Genomic DNA, 15,237 nt, shown 5'->3' on the forward strand with positions numbered 1-15,237 from the left:
TAAGTCTGTACTCCTATTATTCACATTTTTGTGTTTACTGCTGCTGATATATTTGTTGTTGTACTTTATTTTGCTCCCAGTAATATACAGCTGTCTCAGAACCGAAATACCAAGGTGAGGAGACCTGCACTGGAGGGAGAAGAGGAGTGACCTGCCGACTTACTTGCATGATGAAGCTTGAAGCATCTCCTTTTCCCTCTGTCTCTTCACACTGACGGCCCCAGAGCACATCTGCGTCACATGCAAGGGAGGGGGTGGCTTGGTGAGAGGCGCCGAGATAGACAGAAAATTGTATACTGAGGACCTTGACAGCCTCACGGGCGGGATTTTTTCCCCCTCCTACGTACAGTGCATATAAAGGAGCCCCGATTTCATTCTGTGCCAGCTCTCAGGCTTTGCCATCCCAGATAATGGCAGGCATGGGACTCCCCAGAGAAACGGGATGGGAAGGCGGGAGGTGGAGAGAGGTTTCCAGGTGACTTTTTCTTCTCTGTCTGCACTCGGTCACGGAGCTCTAAGAGACTGAGGAGGTGCCACCTGCCTCCCGCTGCCGCCGCCGCTCCTCTACGGGCTGTAGCTCGCTCCCCCGTTAATCAGATTAGCGCGTCGTCGCAGCATCCCTCACTCGTTCTTCCCTCGCAAGTGTCCGTCTCCCCTGAGAGATGTCTCCCAATTCTGCCTCTCTCTCCTCCCCTTTCCACTCATCACCGTGCAGTTCTCGTCAGCTCTGAGCATCTCTCCCTCTCTCTTTCTCCCTTTCCTGCTGGGTGTCTCTACCTCCTCTTGGCTCTGTGCATCGCTCTATCCATCCTCCCTCTCTCTCCGCGCTGGTGTGTGTGCGCATCTCTCTCCGCCCGGCGGCTGCCACTCCTCGCCCTACAAGCCCAGCACTGCCTGGAGGAGCCGCCGCTGCCGCCGCCGCTGCCGGAGCGGGGCCGCCCCGCGCTGCTGCCGCCACCGCCGCCGCTTGGCCTTGCCTGGCTGCTGTGAGTCCCGCCTCAGCCCGCGCCTGTCCTCCGCCCGCCGCGGCACCATGTCCGGCTCCAGCAGGAAAGACTTCGACGTGAAGCACATCCTGCGCCTCCGCTGGAAACTGTTCAGCCACCCCTCGCCGGCGGGCGGCCCGGCGGGTGGAGGCTGCCTGCCGCCCGACAGCAGCTTCGAGCACTGGGGACCGAGCCAGAGCCGCCTGCTGAAGAACCAGGAGAGAGGCAACGGCGTCTTCTGGAAGAAATCCGCCTCCTCCTCCTCCTCCTCGGCGGCCACCACGGCCAGCCCGCTCAACGGGACGCTGCTGTCTGCCGGCGGCCGGCCGGCCACGGGGCACGGCCCGGGACCGCCGCCGCCCCGCACCGTCTTCTACGTGGAGTCCCTGGAGGAGGAGGAGGAGGAGGCGGTGCCCGGCGGGATGGAGGTGGCCCGCGAGCCCGAGAAGCCCCTAGCGCCGCCGGAGCGGGAGGATGCGCCAGGGGGCTGCGCCGATGGAGGCAGCCGGGCAACAGGTGACGGAGGCGGGCACAGGTAGGGGAGCGCGGCCGCTCCGGCGCCACCTGCGCGGCGGGAGCGGTCGTGTCCGCGGGGGTCATTGCGGGGCTTTGCGGCCCCGGGGAGCAGTGGCGGGGCGGGGGCGCAGCCGGGCCGGTGTGCTGGCGTTGCGGGAGGGTGAGTCTGGAGGCGAGACGATTCCTCCAGTTTGAACTGGCAGGGTTTGGAGGCGGAGGGAGGGCAGCTGGAGGGCTGCAGAGAGTCCCGGGAGAGACCGGCCAGCCTCATGGTCAAGGTGCGGCGGACCAGGGATACTGCCCTTGGTCTGCCCCTGGCCTTGCCCCTGCTCCTGGCCTGCGGTTGCCCCTGACCTGTGCCTATCCCGACCTGTCCCTGTCCCTGTCCCTGTACCGTCCCTGTCCCCATCTCCGTCCTCGCTCCTGGGCTACCCTTGGCCGTGGGGCTGGCTTGAGAACAGGCGCCTCTCAAAGCCGGCGCTCTGCGCTGGGGATCGTCGCTACCCAACTTTCTCAGAAGTTTATTAAAACACTAGCGGGAGGTGGTGTTGTTCTGGATACTGGGATGACAGGTGAAAGCTCGAAAGTAAAAGTGTCCGCTTTCCTGAAACTCGGTGTTACAGCCTACCTCACAGAAAAATAAGACTTATAAGAATTTTATGAGCCATCAACCGAGTCACACATCTTACATCCTATGTAAGAACAAGAAAGACATATCCAGATTCTTGTGTTTCATACAAATGTGTTAATGTTGAATTACTTTTCTTTCCCATTCCCTGCCCTCCTCATGCCCAGCTGAAACACAAATTAAAATAATTTGAAGAAGGAAATGTAGCTAAGAGAGAGCTTTCAGAAAAACTCTGACACAGATAGTCTTAAGGGTAAAATGATTCATTACTTTTACTCTGCTTGCCTCCACCTCCCCACAGTTAAGATGACTTCATTTTCATTTCCCTTGTTTTTTGGTGGTTTATTTTTTTTTGTTGTTGTTGTTGTTTGTTTGTTTTGGTTTTTTTCCTAGGGAAAGAAATGTACTGTTCTGTTTCTAAACAAGAAAAAAAAGAAAGAAATTATTTGGGTTTTTTTTTTCATATTGAAAGTAATGCATATAGCATTAAATATTTTATTACATGAAGGGACAGCACTGTGCATATGTTTTGATTACTACAGTTGTAGATATGGGTGTGTATCTTTGAGTATGTTACACATTTTCAGAGAGCCCTAAAGCATATATTGTCTCCTTGACTCTCTTATTGTTTTCTCAGTTAGTATAGTTGATTTCATAGGAGTTACATAATTTAGACACATGGAATAGCTGGTAAGTGACTTAGAATATATTTTTAAAGCAAAAGCAATACTGAAGTTTTTACGAACACTGGAAGTTGTTCTGAGCAACAAGAAGGTGCTTATTCTAGGATTCAATTCAAATTATCAGATACACTACAAAGACAGGCAAAATACCAACCCTAAAATTATATCTTCAAGGTTTTTAAAGAAGGAATGGGAGAGGTTAAAAACTATTACAAATATAGTTTCATTCTATGGACTTTTCATTTAGGTGTGTCGCTGATCTGTAGATTCTGTAGAATTTGTAGATTCTATAGAGATCTACATGCTAACAGAAAATTACTGAGTAGCACCACTTGATTTGTGCATAAGAGTTGACTTGATATGTATGTACTCTGTGACATTATGTATCTGATTACTGCTCTTACTGCTCTTGATTTTCATAATCCATTTATTTCATGTTCTTCATTCATTGCTACTGAAACAACACATCTAGTCATCAGTAGTTCATAATCCTGTTGAAGAAATATGCTCAGATTTGTTCAGATTTAAAATAACTGCTTCAGGAGATGTGATTTCATTATTAATGAAAATGACACCTTTTGAGGAATGAAAATGTTTAAAATAGCTTTAGAGTCTAAGACTGTGGCGTTGTTTGTTTTTCCTCGGTCCTGGGCAGCTCTGGAGAGCCTGGCAAAGGCACTGCTTCTCGGCAGGACTGGGGCTGCTGTGAGTCCTGGGCGCTTCTGCTTTCCGTGTGATGGGGTGGGGCTGGCCACGTTCTGCTGTTGGCACAAGGGGCACGACAAAGAGGTGAAAGAATTGCCCACTCTGTCTGCGTGGTTGGCTGGAGAGCTTTAATGGTCACAGGGAGCTGCGGTGGAGAAGCCGCGACTCGCTTCCAGCGCCGTGTGGATGAAAATGGCCCCAGGACCAGGGAGGCGTGGGATTTTATAGGGGGCGGTATGAGGAGGGCAGAAGCCCTCCTGCCCAATGGGGACAGGCACCGTGGCGGTGACGTGGACCACGGCGACCAATGGGAACACGGCAGGGGGCGGACATGGGGCTCTGGGGCGAATGGGGTAACGCGGGGACAGGGAAGTTTCAGGAAGGGATGGGGGGTGGTTACTGGAGTGATGTGGAGAAGTTCCAATTACAGGCAGCCTGGAGCGAACCATCACGGGGGGAACAGGGGTGAAAAAAGGGGTACACAGAACCGGCTAACTAACTCATATCAGAACCCCTAATCTGAACCCAAACCCGGGATCCAACATAAGACTTGATCTTCTGTTTCTTATCAAAGAACCTTTCATTTACCTCTATGAACTTTGTATGTTATGTGAAGAGGTGGTCAAGTGGTCAAGTGGAGCAAAAATGGCAGTTCTGTGCTTGAAAGTTCTATTATCCAATAATCTTCTAATGCCCTGGAAAGTTATCTCTCACTCATTCTGTAGACACAAGTCTTTTTATAAATGTTTTTTTCTGCTATTGACATATATGTAGAAGTGAAAATTGCTTTGTGGGCTTTTTTTTATTTTTATTTTTAGTGTCTACTTGGTATCCTTGTATCTCCAAAAGAGTTTTGGTTGGATTCTTGTTTGGGGTTTTTGTTTGTTTGTTAGTTTCTTTTTATTAATGTTTTTTCCCAGCTGGTCTCCTCAGCTTGGTATGTGATTTTTGTACTGGTATCCTTTGTCAGCTCAGCTGGATTTGTTTTTCAGTGGAGTTTTAGTTACTGTTTCTACATCTAAGCTAAACATAAACCTGGATCTTGAATTCTTGGTTTTAATGTAATGTTAGATATTGTGGGATTTATTTAATGAGAGATTGTGGTTGTGTAATAATAAATACATTCTACTTTACTAATTCTAGTTTTTTGCATGTATCTGAAAAACATCCTGTCATGTCAGTTGTACAGTATATCTATGCATAAATAAGGTTATGTGGATAGTCCTACTGGCGTTAAGAAGACTGAAGGGTTAGATAGGGCATGTTATAAAGTACTTACCTAATTATTCTATTTCCATATTTCCATTGTAAAAAGAAAAAAAAATGTTTTACTATTAATAATTAGTGTTAAAACATGGTCTGATTGCTTGAAATTGCTTGGAAACATACATATCAAATGGATTTAGAGCTGGCATAACAAAATTGCCAGTAGATGCAGTGGATATTTAAAGGGGTTTTTTTTGGTTGTTTTTTTTTTTTTTTTTTTTTTTTTTGGTGTTTTTGTTTTTGTTTTTGTTTTTGTTTTTAATCTTAATTTCCTAAGACAAAACTGTTAGGAAAAAAAATCTATAATATGAATTTATAATTAAGATTTACAAATCAGCCACAAAATGCTTGGAAAATACCAGTGCAAAGATTTGTGATACATCCATCAGAGCCTCGAAGTTTATAATGGAGATTTTACACAATCACGCTCTTTTCAGGTGGCTTGTTAATCAACCCCCAACATGAATGAGATTCACTCAATAGGCAAAGAGTTAATATTTTAATCCCTCCCTCCTGAGTGGGTGGTAGCATGTTTTGCTTGCCTCACACTGTTCAAATCCTATGAAGATGTAATTCCTCATGAGTCCTTGGCACTGTTCACCACTACACTCAGTACGTGCTTCGCAAACTAGTAACAGGTTTATTTTTACAACAGCCCTATTTTACAGTAGAGGGGTAAGCCAGAAAGAGATATAAAAGAAAAAAAAAAAAAAACAAAAAACAAAAACCATTGAATTGATTGGTTTCAGAGCACATAGCACTTTTCTCCCACTACTTTCTCTGTTCTCAGTTGCACCCATAAATGATGAGCCCATCTGCAAACCAATCCCAGACTCCTCTGGTTGTGTGCAAGAGTGGAGAACACAGGATTCAATTAACATTTTGTTTAAGAGACAATTCCAAGAAGATTATGCCAGATATGCCTAACCCACATAAAGCAAGCACTGACAATGCAGAAGTCTTTCATAAAACATATAAGAATTTGAAAATACAGTTTATGAAAGAAGATGGCAAATCCTCCCAGCCATTAGATACTGTCTAATAGTGTACTGTAAAGAAAGAAGCAAAAGGACTGTGCCTTCCTCACACAACAGAGTTTCATGCTCAAATGTTGAGTCACTAGAAAAGTAATGAGCTAGGCATTTTACTGTGTTTCTAAGTTTGTCAATGGGAAGTAAAAAAATCAGTATTAATGGGAATCCAAAAGGTTAATTAGTGAGAGAATGATTTTCTAATTCAAACATTAACTGAGAAGTTTAATTTGCAAGTCTCTGTGGTCAAAACTATTTATTTAAATTAAATAATTATGATCACTGTAGAATCAGGAACATAAAAATGTACATGGTTAAACTATATGATCAAAGCTTTTGTATAAGCATTTCTTTTGTGTTTTTCTGTTCTGAGCTCACAAATCCTGCATTTTGATGCTTTTGCCCATTAGTCTCTCCTGCTTCCAAGTCTTCTTCCTTTTCTCCTAGCAACCTACAACCTTGTGGTTGGCATGATGCTATAGAAAGGTATGAATTTGAAACCTATCAGGATGAGCAACATTCTCAATGCAGCTTTCTAATTTAATGGGAAAATATTTTGACCATTTTAGAAAATGTAGATAAAACTGTCATAAAAATCTGGTACTTGACTGCTTCATGTACTGCTGTAATTTTATCTAGTCTTAGGAGAGGATTCTGGTCTCTGCTTTCTAAGTAAATGGAGTTTCCTGTTTACAGCTTTCATCTTGGTACCTGAACTTACAAGAAAAGGAGAATCAAGATACCTTCCTATGTCTTAGTCTACCCTGTGAGCTCTCTAAACTTCAAATATTTTCACAACTGATCATGGCTGTTGCCTTTCTGAGGTGCTATCTATATTTGAAACATAGCTTCCTTCTCCTGTGATAACCAGGTCCTAAGATGGGCTACTAAAGAACTCAAATTAATAGCTGCTTATGTTTTTATATTATCTCATATAGACTACTTTATTAAGATAGTAATTTAGTGCTTAGGGTGGAATCTAGATCACACAATTCTGCATTTCTAGGTTATGGAATCAAAAGGGGATAATCCATTTGTTTTTGTCATGAGCCAGTTTTTCAACTTTATTATGAAACTACTAAAAATGGTTATATAACTTGTAAGCTTTTATGTTTATACTTTTAACTTTCACAACAAAAGAATCAGAGTTCCTATGCAACACAGGCCACAGACCTTTCTCCTTCAAAGCTCTTATTCATTCTCAGAGGATCTATGCTCTGTGCATGGGATGCAGAAGAATCAGGTGATAAAAATAGTGCAAGATCACATAGCTGAAGACTATATATATATATGTGTATGGAATTAGATAAGTTACAAAGAGAATCTAGGTCTAGAATTTCCTAACTTTAAAAACTGGCTTTCGTACTTGTAGAACAGCATTTCTAAAGCTTGGCTGTTTGTTTTGGTTTGTTTTTTAATTAAAAAAAAAGCAGAAGAACACACAAGTCACTTCATGTACTGCCACTTCTTTTGTCCATCGCTTGAATGCAGAACTGAAAGTTGAGGGTTCCCTGCATATCCCATTGCCACTTGAACCGATGGAACAAATGACATAAAAGAAAGTTCTTAATTTTTACATTGGTAATTACAACAGTGATTGTGTGCTTTCTCTGCAAAAATGTTGAGGACTTCAACAGTTGAAGATATGGCAAGTCTTTAGAGTCTTCCACTGCATTTGGAATTCTAGTGACAAGCAGATTCATATAAGTTTCTTCTTGGTGTTCCCTTGCTTTTGTTACATTCTCTTTACATTTTTTTAATTGAATATGAATTCTCCTGGACCTTATTCTTGTTTTTTTTTTTTTTATTTCTTTCCATAGTCTCAAAGGAATCCCAACTGTCTTCTTCAAATCCTAGGTTCCTTACCCAGAAATCATTACTTGGTTTTACCAAATTCTTTTACCATCTGCCTCATTGATTTACTTATCAGGTTACTTTCTGTCCAGTCTTGCTTATACCTTGTCCTAGATGGTTCTAAAAATAAAGTCAAATTTCCCCTAGTTCATTAACATTCTTGGACCTCTCATTCTTCTGTTTCTCCCTAAATATTTTGTAATCTTTGAATTTCAGTATCATTTAAATATTCCCTTATCTTCTTTGTCATTTTTAATAAAATCCTAATAGAATTCCCATTCCTATGTTTTTACCTGAGCTTCCCATTTTACTTTTTTCTCTTGATTTGTTTTATCACCATCTGCCAAGATGATGGTAGTATTTGCTATGTTTAATGGGTCAGCAAGCCACTTTAGTTTGAGTAAATCATTCAGTCTAAGATGAGGATTTATCTTATCTCATCTCATCTTTATCTTAGATGCACATTTTTGAATACGGTGAATTATCTTTCAGATGTCCCTATTTCTCTTCATTGAGTGTAACAATAGTCTAAAGTAGCTAGTTCAGGTTCAAATGTTTGATTTAAATGTTTAATGTTCAATTAAATTTGGTAAAAAGAACACCATTTGAAGTCTGCATTGCAAATTCAAACCGTTCTAAGAAGATGGAATAAAATGATAGAATTAATTGAATCTAATATATTTTTACAATGTTAGTAAAAAGCATATCACTCATCTCAATAAAAGTATAGATGCTGCTAGAAAGCATGAGCCCATTAAACACACTAGGAAGCAAAGGACTTGACCAGTTTCTTGGTTGCTGTTACCGATGTATTTTCAACATTGACAAAACCAACCATTCTTTTTTTCTCTGGACTAAGTTGCACTGTTTTGCAGGAATATTTTAAAAAATATATAACATTAAGAAAACATTAGGCAGTTAAAATATCAGTTGCACAGGGACTGACTGAATCAGTGAAAGACCTCTAAAACTAACTACCTCTTAAGGGTAACATCAAAGAACATTACAATAGGGAAAGGCTTTTCAACGTTTTCACAGTCAAAGTAAATAAAGAACAGAGAATAGCCATCTTGAAAATCCAATTGATGGTCAATCTTTATAGAGAAGTCTGCAGAAATACTGTTGGCTTGAATATAATATTTTTTCCTTGATAAAACCATTTCTGGAATAATAATAGTAGGGACCTATATATGTCTATATATGCTCAAATAAATATGTATCATCTGCATTTCTCTCTTAATATAAACATCATAAGATTTACATATATTAATAGTGCATATATGTATATAATTTATATAGTTCTTAATAAATAAATTAGAGTTGATTCCTATGAAGTTCATTTAAATATTGTGCATGGAAAAAAATTAAAGCATATTGTTGGAATCTGTTAAATTCGTAAGAACGCTGCTGATGCATACGGATAACCATACTCTTAACACATGATCATTGCTTTCTAGCAGCTGCTTCTTATCCTTGTGACACATTTTCTTTATACCCTGTTGGAAGCAGTTTAAGAATTTGCTCTTTCTTTTTATATCTCGAGCTTGCATTTTTTTAGGTGAAAATTGCTCCTTAAATGTTATGCTATGATGTTTTGGCAGAATTTCCTAGCATACAAATTTCCTGGTGTTGTTAGAACAATTTTTTAAAATACAGAATTGATGATCTAAAGCAAACTATTTACACTAGGGAAAGAACTAGATGTTATTAAAAGTTTCAGAAAGGAAATTTATCCTGTAAAAAGTTGAGAACTGCTGCAACTTCCTCAGAAAGACAAGTAACTGTGTAATCTTCCCTAATAATACTGAAAAAATAAATCCTCCAAATCCCTTAACTTTACCAAAAATTTAATTTCATCAGTATCTAAAATTTCTGATTTTTATTTCAAAAAGTCATAACTTACCAATAATCTAAGATGAACATAGATCCAAAATACTAAAATATTATTACTTTTTGGTAAGAGTTTAAGTAAAGGTTATAACTTTGTTTAGATGTTTTTCCATTAGTAATTTAAATCTCTTATTTCTAAATTTTTGAAAATGTTACTTTTAACTGTAATATCAGGTTGAAACATTATCATCATTTAAACTTTAAAAATAGTCTTTTAAGTGAAAACATTTTTCTGCAAAATAAAAGAAAGTAAATTTCTCCAAAATTTATCTTAAAATTTAGCTAGAAGTATCATTACATACATCAAGTTTATGTCACATTGTTCTTTCCATATCTTCTTATTTGAGCTGAAGTCTTAAATATTTATACTGGCTATGCTGAGGATTACTGTTAGTTTAGGCCAGTGTTACAGTTTTGTAGTGCTAATTATATATATTCAAGGCATCAGAGGTGATTGTCATGAGTAGCCTGGTTTTCCAAACCACATTTGTAATCATATCTCCTATTTCTTCACTCTTCAGTCCTTTACTGCATATCTGCCTGCCACATTTTGGCTGTCAAACAGACCTTTCCTACCAGTTAGGATCCTGAATCCATTCTTTCACTTACTTAGGCACATCTTATCTCTTGATTTCCATTTTCACTACATGATGTGGAATTTCATCTGTTCTACTTGACTCATGAAAAATATTGACTCATGGGATAAAATGGAAAATAAATGATGGGTATTTAATTCTCAGAAATGAGCCAACAGAAAAACATAGAGAGAATTAAGACTTGGTTCAATGTGGTGTGTATTCCAAAGTTTGGACTTCAACTTATTATACTAAAATGGAATGTTAGCAATAAAATATTTAAGATTATGTAAAATTGAAAAGAAGACGTTTCATATTTTAGTGTTTGTCACTATCTCAAAATGTATTTGAGAGATGAAAATATCTTTTTCAAAACTTAAAACTTATTTATTGAATCTAAACCAACAATCTTTATCACACAGGATTGATTTTATGAATTTAATAAGTCAATGATTTTCTTATCCTTTAAAAAGTAGCTAGGTCTAATTAATGGAACATATCATCTGCAGTTCATTCTTTTTTTAACCGTATCAGTCAAGTTTTCTGTTTGACTATGTTTCATCAATATTAAAATATTCAACCTTTTGTAACATTTGTATTTTCCTGTCATCTGTTTTCATCCTTCTTCCTACTCTTACCATATGGAAAAAACAGCTCTGTTTTGACCTTGCTGTCTTTTTGCTGCTATGTAGGTTTGCTTTGTGCAAAACTCATGAAGGAAAACAAAACCAAATCAAATAATCACAAAAGATCCTTGAATCTGAATGGGTATAACCACATGCAGCATCTTTGCTGAATATAGTCCTAGGACTGAATCCTATTTAGCCTCCTACTTCTTTCTAGAGATTCTTCAATGGTTTAAGTGATCCATACCTAAAAATTGTGTTGAATTATGTAAGGAGAAAAAAGTACAGGATGCATACCTCATGCCAAATTCTGTTGTGCTCTGTGATTTTGTTTGAAACTATAGTTTCTGAGATTATTTTATATTCTAGCTGGGAATAGGTTCTTTCAGAGTGTAAAAGTTGTTTTGCCTTCAGCAACTATGGAGAATACATTATAAAAACCACTGCATCTGTACTTTCAGGAATATATGGCACTTCAGATATTCAACTTTTAGTTCTTGGATGGACTTCTGATTACCTACAGAGATATAACTTCTTTTCATGTTCTAGACCAGTCAGATGCATCACCAGTTCAAGCCTTCAGGCCAATCTGGTTCACTGCTTTTTTTCTCATATTCTTTGTTATTTCTCTACTTATAAATTGGAATATGTAATTTTAGTGTACCTCTAGTCACTACTAATTTCCATATGCATTGCTATATTTTTATTCATGCAGTCAAATGATAATAGTTTATGAATGTCCAAAAGATTGAATTTGTAAAATTATTTCTGTTATAGAGTTTTGTAACGCTAATCATCATGCTAAATGCAAACCTTCTGTGTGTAATGTCTGGTGGCTCTATTTATGCTCTATTTATTTATTGAATTCTCTTCTGTCAGTTGTTTCATCATAATTTTACTATTAACTTATCCACAAAGATAACCACTTTTTATATCAATTATCTGAAGTTCAAAACAAAAATACCCCTTCAAAGTAGCAATAGTAAGAGTAACTCCAAAGTAAATGAGACATTAAAAATAGGGAAGGAAAGAGGAGAAAGAAGGAAAGAGAGAAAATAAACAATATAAAATAAACTGCTCCATATTTTCAGTTAGTGGGAACAGTTTTTTAAACTATTTTTAGTCTTATATTGATAAACATAAGGACTTCAAACTACTGTCACATCTCAGAAGTTGTTTTTTAATAGCAAAAGCTTCAATTAATAATTGTTTGTTAATCAACAATGCCTTCCCTATCATATTTGATGATAATTAATCCTCCTGTGTTAAGTTATTGCGTATCATGACTCTGGTATTTTAATTTAGAAGATTAATGACTTTTGTTTGAAAGTAATAGTCTTTGAAAGGATAGAAATTCAGATGAAAGTGAATGCCTCTATAAACTGTTCAGTGGAGATGTAAATGGAATTTATGAAAACTCCTATAAAAGGGATTGAAGAGGAAAGCCTTGACATGCAAAATTAGGAACAGTAGTTGTATCAGTAGGAATTCAGATGTTTCTTTTACACCCAGTACTTTCATTTTAGTCAATAAGGACTAAATAATGAAATAAAGCATATGCTTTTTAAAAATAAAAATTAAAATATTCTTAAATCATTCACCCATATGTTATAGGAGATAATTAAAATACAATAATCTTAAAAAAAGTAAGAGACCTTTGAAAAAATGAATATGGAATAGTGCAGCTTCCTATCGTGTCACAACAATAATCAGCAGAGATGTGAAGTAGGATCAAATGTCTAGATAGCATTCTGCAGAAGTGTTGCACTTAGCAAAGCAAATAAAAAAAGCAAATAAAATATGAATCAAGTATTCCATACTGCTGCTAAAATTTAATCATAGGAGTAGATGAACAGACACATAGCCTGTGAAAAAAGGAATTTCTATTCTCTGATCTGTTTGGGTAGAGCCTCAGCTCTACTGTATTGTCCAGAACAATCAAGAAATGCATGGATTGTTTGAAGAAATTCTAGGTAAAAAAAAGTTACTATCATTTTAGAAAACATGTTGTACCATGAAAAGATTATAACAGGAAAGAAATATTATTGTATTTTTAAATACCAAAAAGGTTTATTGGTCGTGGTGTGGACTCTTTAATATCTGGAATTTAAGATTATAATAAACTAGGTAAACTTCCATAATCATGACATGCTTAGACATGACAATCTTTTTGCCTTGAAGAAAGAAGCACATTCAATAATATCTCATAAACTGTCCCTAAGTATCTTTCTATGAAAAGGTTGCCTGCAGATGCTGACAAAGATTTTAAAAAAATCGAACCTTTTGTATGAGGACTAAAAGTTTTTTATCATTCCGTTTTTACATAAGTCATTGAATATATCTTTTTAAGTACATCCTCTCTTTAAGTTCATCTGAATTGCTCTTCCGTTGGAGTACTGTGGTATGCCAAATTTCATGACTATGCATAACCAAAATCAGCCCCCCTCATTTAGACATTGAACATAATGCACAGGCTGATATCTTAAAAAGCTTAATGTTTAAATAAATTCCACTTAATGAAAGTGAATGCCAGTACTATTATTTGTAGGGGGTTTGTTTTCTTTATTTATTTTCTGGGATTTTTGTTTGTTTGTTTGTTTTTTAAGACTGAAGCAAAACCAAATTAATTGTGTGGGGAAATTTATAAACTGAAACTAGCTGTTTTGAGTCTGAGTCCTTAAAGGCAAGATCCTAATTCTCCATCAAGTAAGTGTTACAGTAAAATAAATTTATCTGCAGTACTCATAAAAAAGAAGCTTAACTACATAATGAAAACTTGTGTATTAAGTTAATCAAACTGTAACTCTTTAATTATGTGAAATTTAGTGTGTTCCTTTTTGTGCACAAGCTTTGTTGTTATGCTCCCTAATTATCCCGATCTATGTCATATTTCTTATTACATTTTCTTAAAAATATTATGGAAAATATAATGAGGTTTATTGTTTCCAGATAGTGAATTAGATACAAAATAAAAACTTAAAAGCAATTTTATATGGTTCCCTAAGTAATGGCTAGTGCCATCTCTCTCACCACCATGAAAGTTGAAAGGTTGATTTTTCTTTAGTTGACACTGTTTTCATGACAGGCTTCAAATATTAATAAAATTGAGAGTTGAAATAAGATCTTTTTATGTGTAAGACTCTTAATCCTCTCATAGCAAAAGAGTACACATCATTAAGAGTATAATGGATAGAATGAAACATGGTTGTCTAATAAGGGAGATTTCTGTCTGAAGTGCCCTGTTTCCTTTGTAGTGGTGACTGGAAACATAGCACAAAAGAGGCAGTGAGTAATTAGGAAAGGAAGGAATGTGAGTTATCTTATGAACTCTAACATAAGAGGCTTACTTCAGAAGGAGAAATTCATTGGAAGGTTTCTTTCCAAATTTTGATGACTAAGAAGTGATACAGATGTTTCTTAAATCTTTAGTCTGCTGTTACGATTAATTCCTTTATGCATGACACAAAAACAATTTGAAAAGATCAGTGAAAAAAAAATACAAAAACCTAAAAAAAATGTGAGATTAATTAATCTCAAATGAAATTTGGAAAGTACCTTTTTTCTTTTTTTCTTTTTTCATTGCAATCTAAGTGTTCTTTTACAACAGAGATGTGTCTAGACATATGTTATTTTGCAAGGTGAAGTCAGATAACATCTCTCTTCAGGGGCTTGTTTTTCTCTCTTGGCTTTTTGTGTAGTCTAAACAGAGCCACCCATGATTATTGTACTGTAGGAAAAGCTCAGTGTACTTCAGGATCTTTACTTAGCTTGACTCTTTATGTTAGCATATGAAAACAGAAGTTGGAAAAAAAGCCAACCCAATCCAACAGACAGTTTGTGCATTCTGCTGCAAGCAGATGATAGAATCTCTCTCTAGTGTATGTATTGTCTGCTAAAAGTTCCCAAGAAAATATGATTGTGGTCTAAATTGCTCAGAAAAATATCAATGTCTTTTTTAAAAATTTATCTTAAATGGTGAGGCGTCTACATATTTCAACAGATGTACAGTTGTATGCTTCTGTGATATACCGAATATAGATATTTGATATCTAGATATAGTAAGACAAATCAGAAAAATGCTAATTTCTGGAAGTATTGCTGCCTCTCTTTGCAAATGTTATGTTTTGACTATCTGTTGCAAACTTTGCTGTCAGGGCCACAACACTGTAATGAAATTTTTCTCTCTGTATGTTTGAGCATATTGAAATACCAAGTAGATGGGTCTCACTTTCCTCACTGATTTGTATTGATTTTTAATATATATTTTTCATTATTCAGTCCAAAATTTTCTGGAGAATACACAGATAGTAATATTGGCATTTTTATCTTAAAAAAAAAAAAATCCACTACATTGGAGGAGAGTGTGATGGAACACAGAAAAATACAATTCCCTTTTGTGTGCACGTGAAATGTAATTTATCTAAGATTCCTTACCAGTACCATAAAAGGCAATCATTCTGTTAGAAAACAAAATCTA

The 15,237-nt window shown here is 37.3% G+C and overlaps 1 protein-coding gene across 2 annotated transcripts in view; it reads left to right on the top strand.

Annotated features, from left to right (window-relative positions):
- Positions 1 to 1,033: 1,033 nt before the first annotated feature.
- KLHL1 (kelch like family member 1) overlaps positions 1,034 to 15,237 on the top strand; it is a 183,582-nt gene continuing 169,378 nt past the window's right edge. For both annotated transcript variants that reach the window (XM_053935143.1, XM_053935144.1), the window contains exon 1: positions 1,034 to 1,521. In XM_053935143.1, coding sequence (XP_053791118.1) covers positions 1,034 to 1,521 — 488 coding nt within the window. The remainder of the gene's footprint in view (positions 1,522 to 15,237) is intronic.

Source organism: Vidua chalybeata, chromosome 2 (genome assembly GCF_026979565.1).
Source record: "Vidua chalybeata isolate OUT-0048 chromosome 2, bVidCha1 merged haplotype, whole genome shotgun sequence".
Lineage (NCBI taxonomy): Eukaryota > Metazoa > Chordata > Aves > Passeriformes > Viduidae > Vidua > Vidua chalybeata.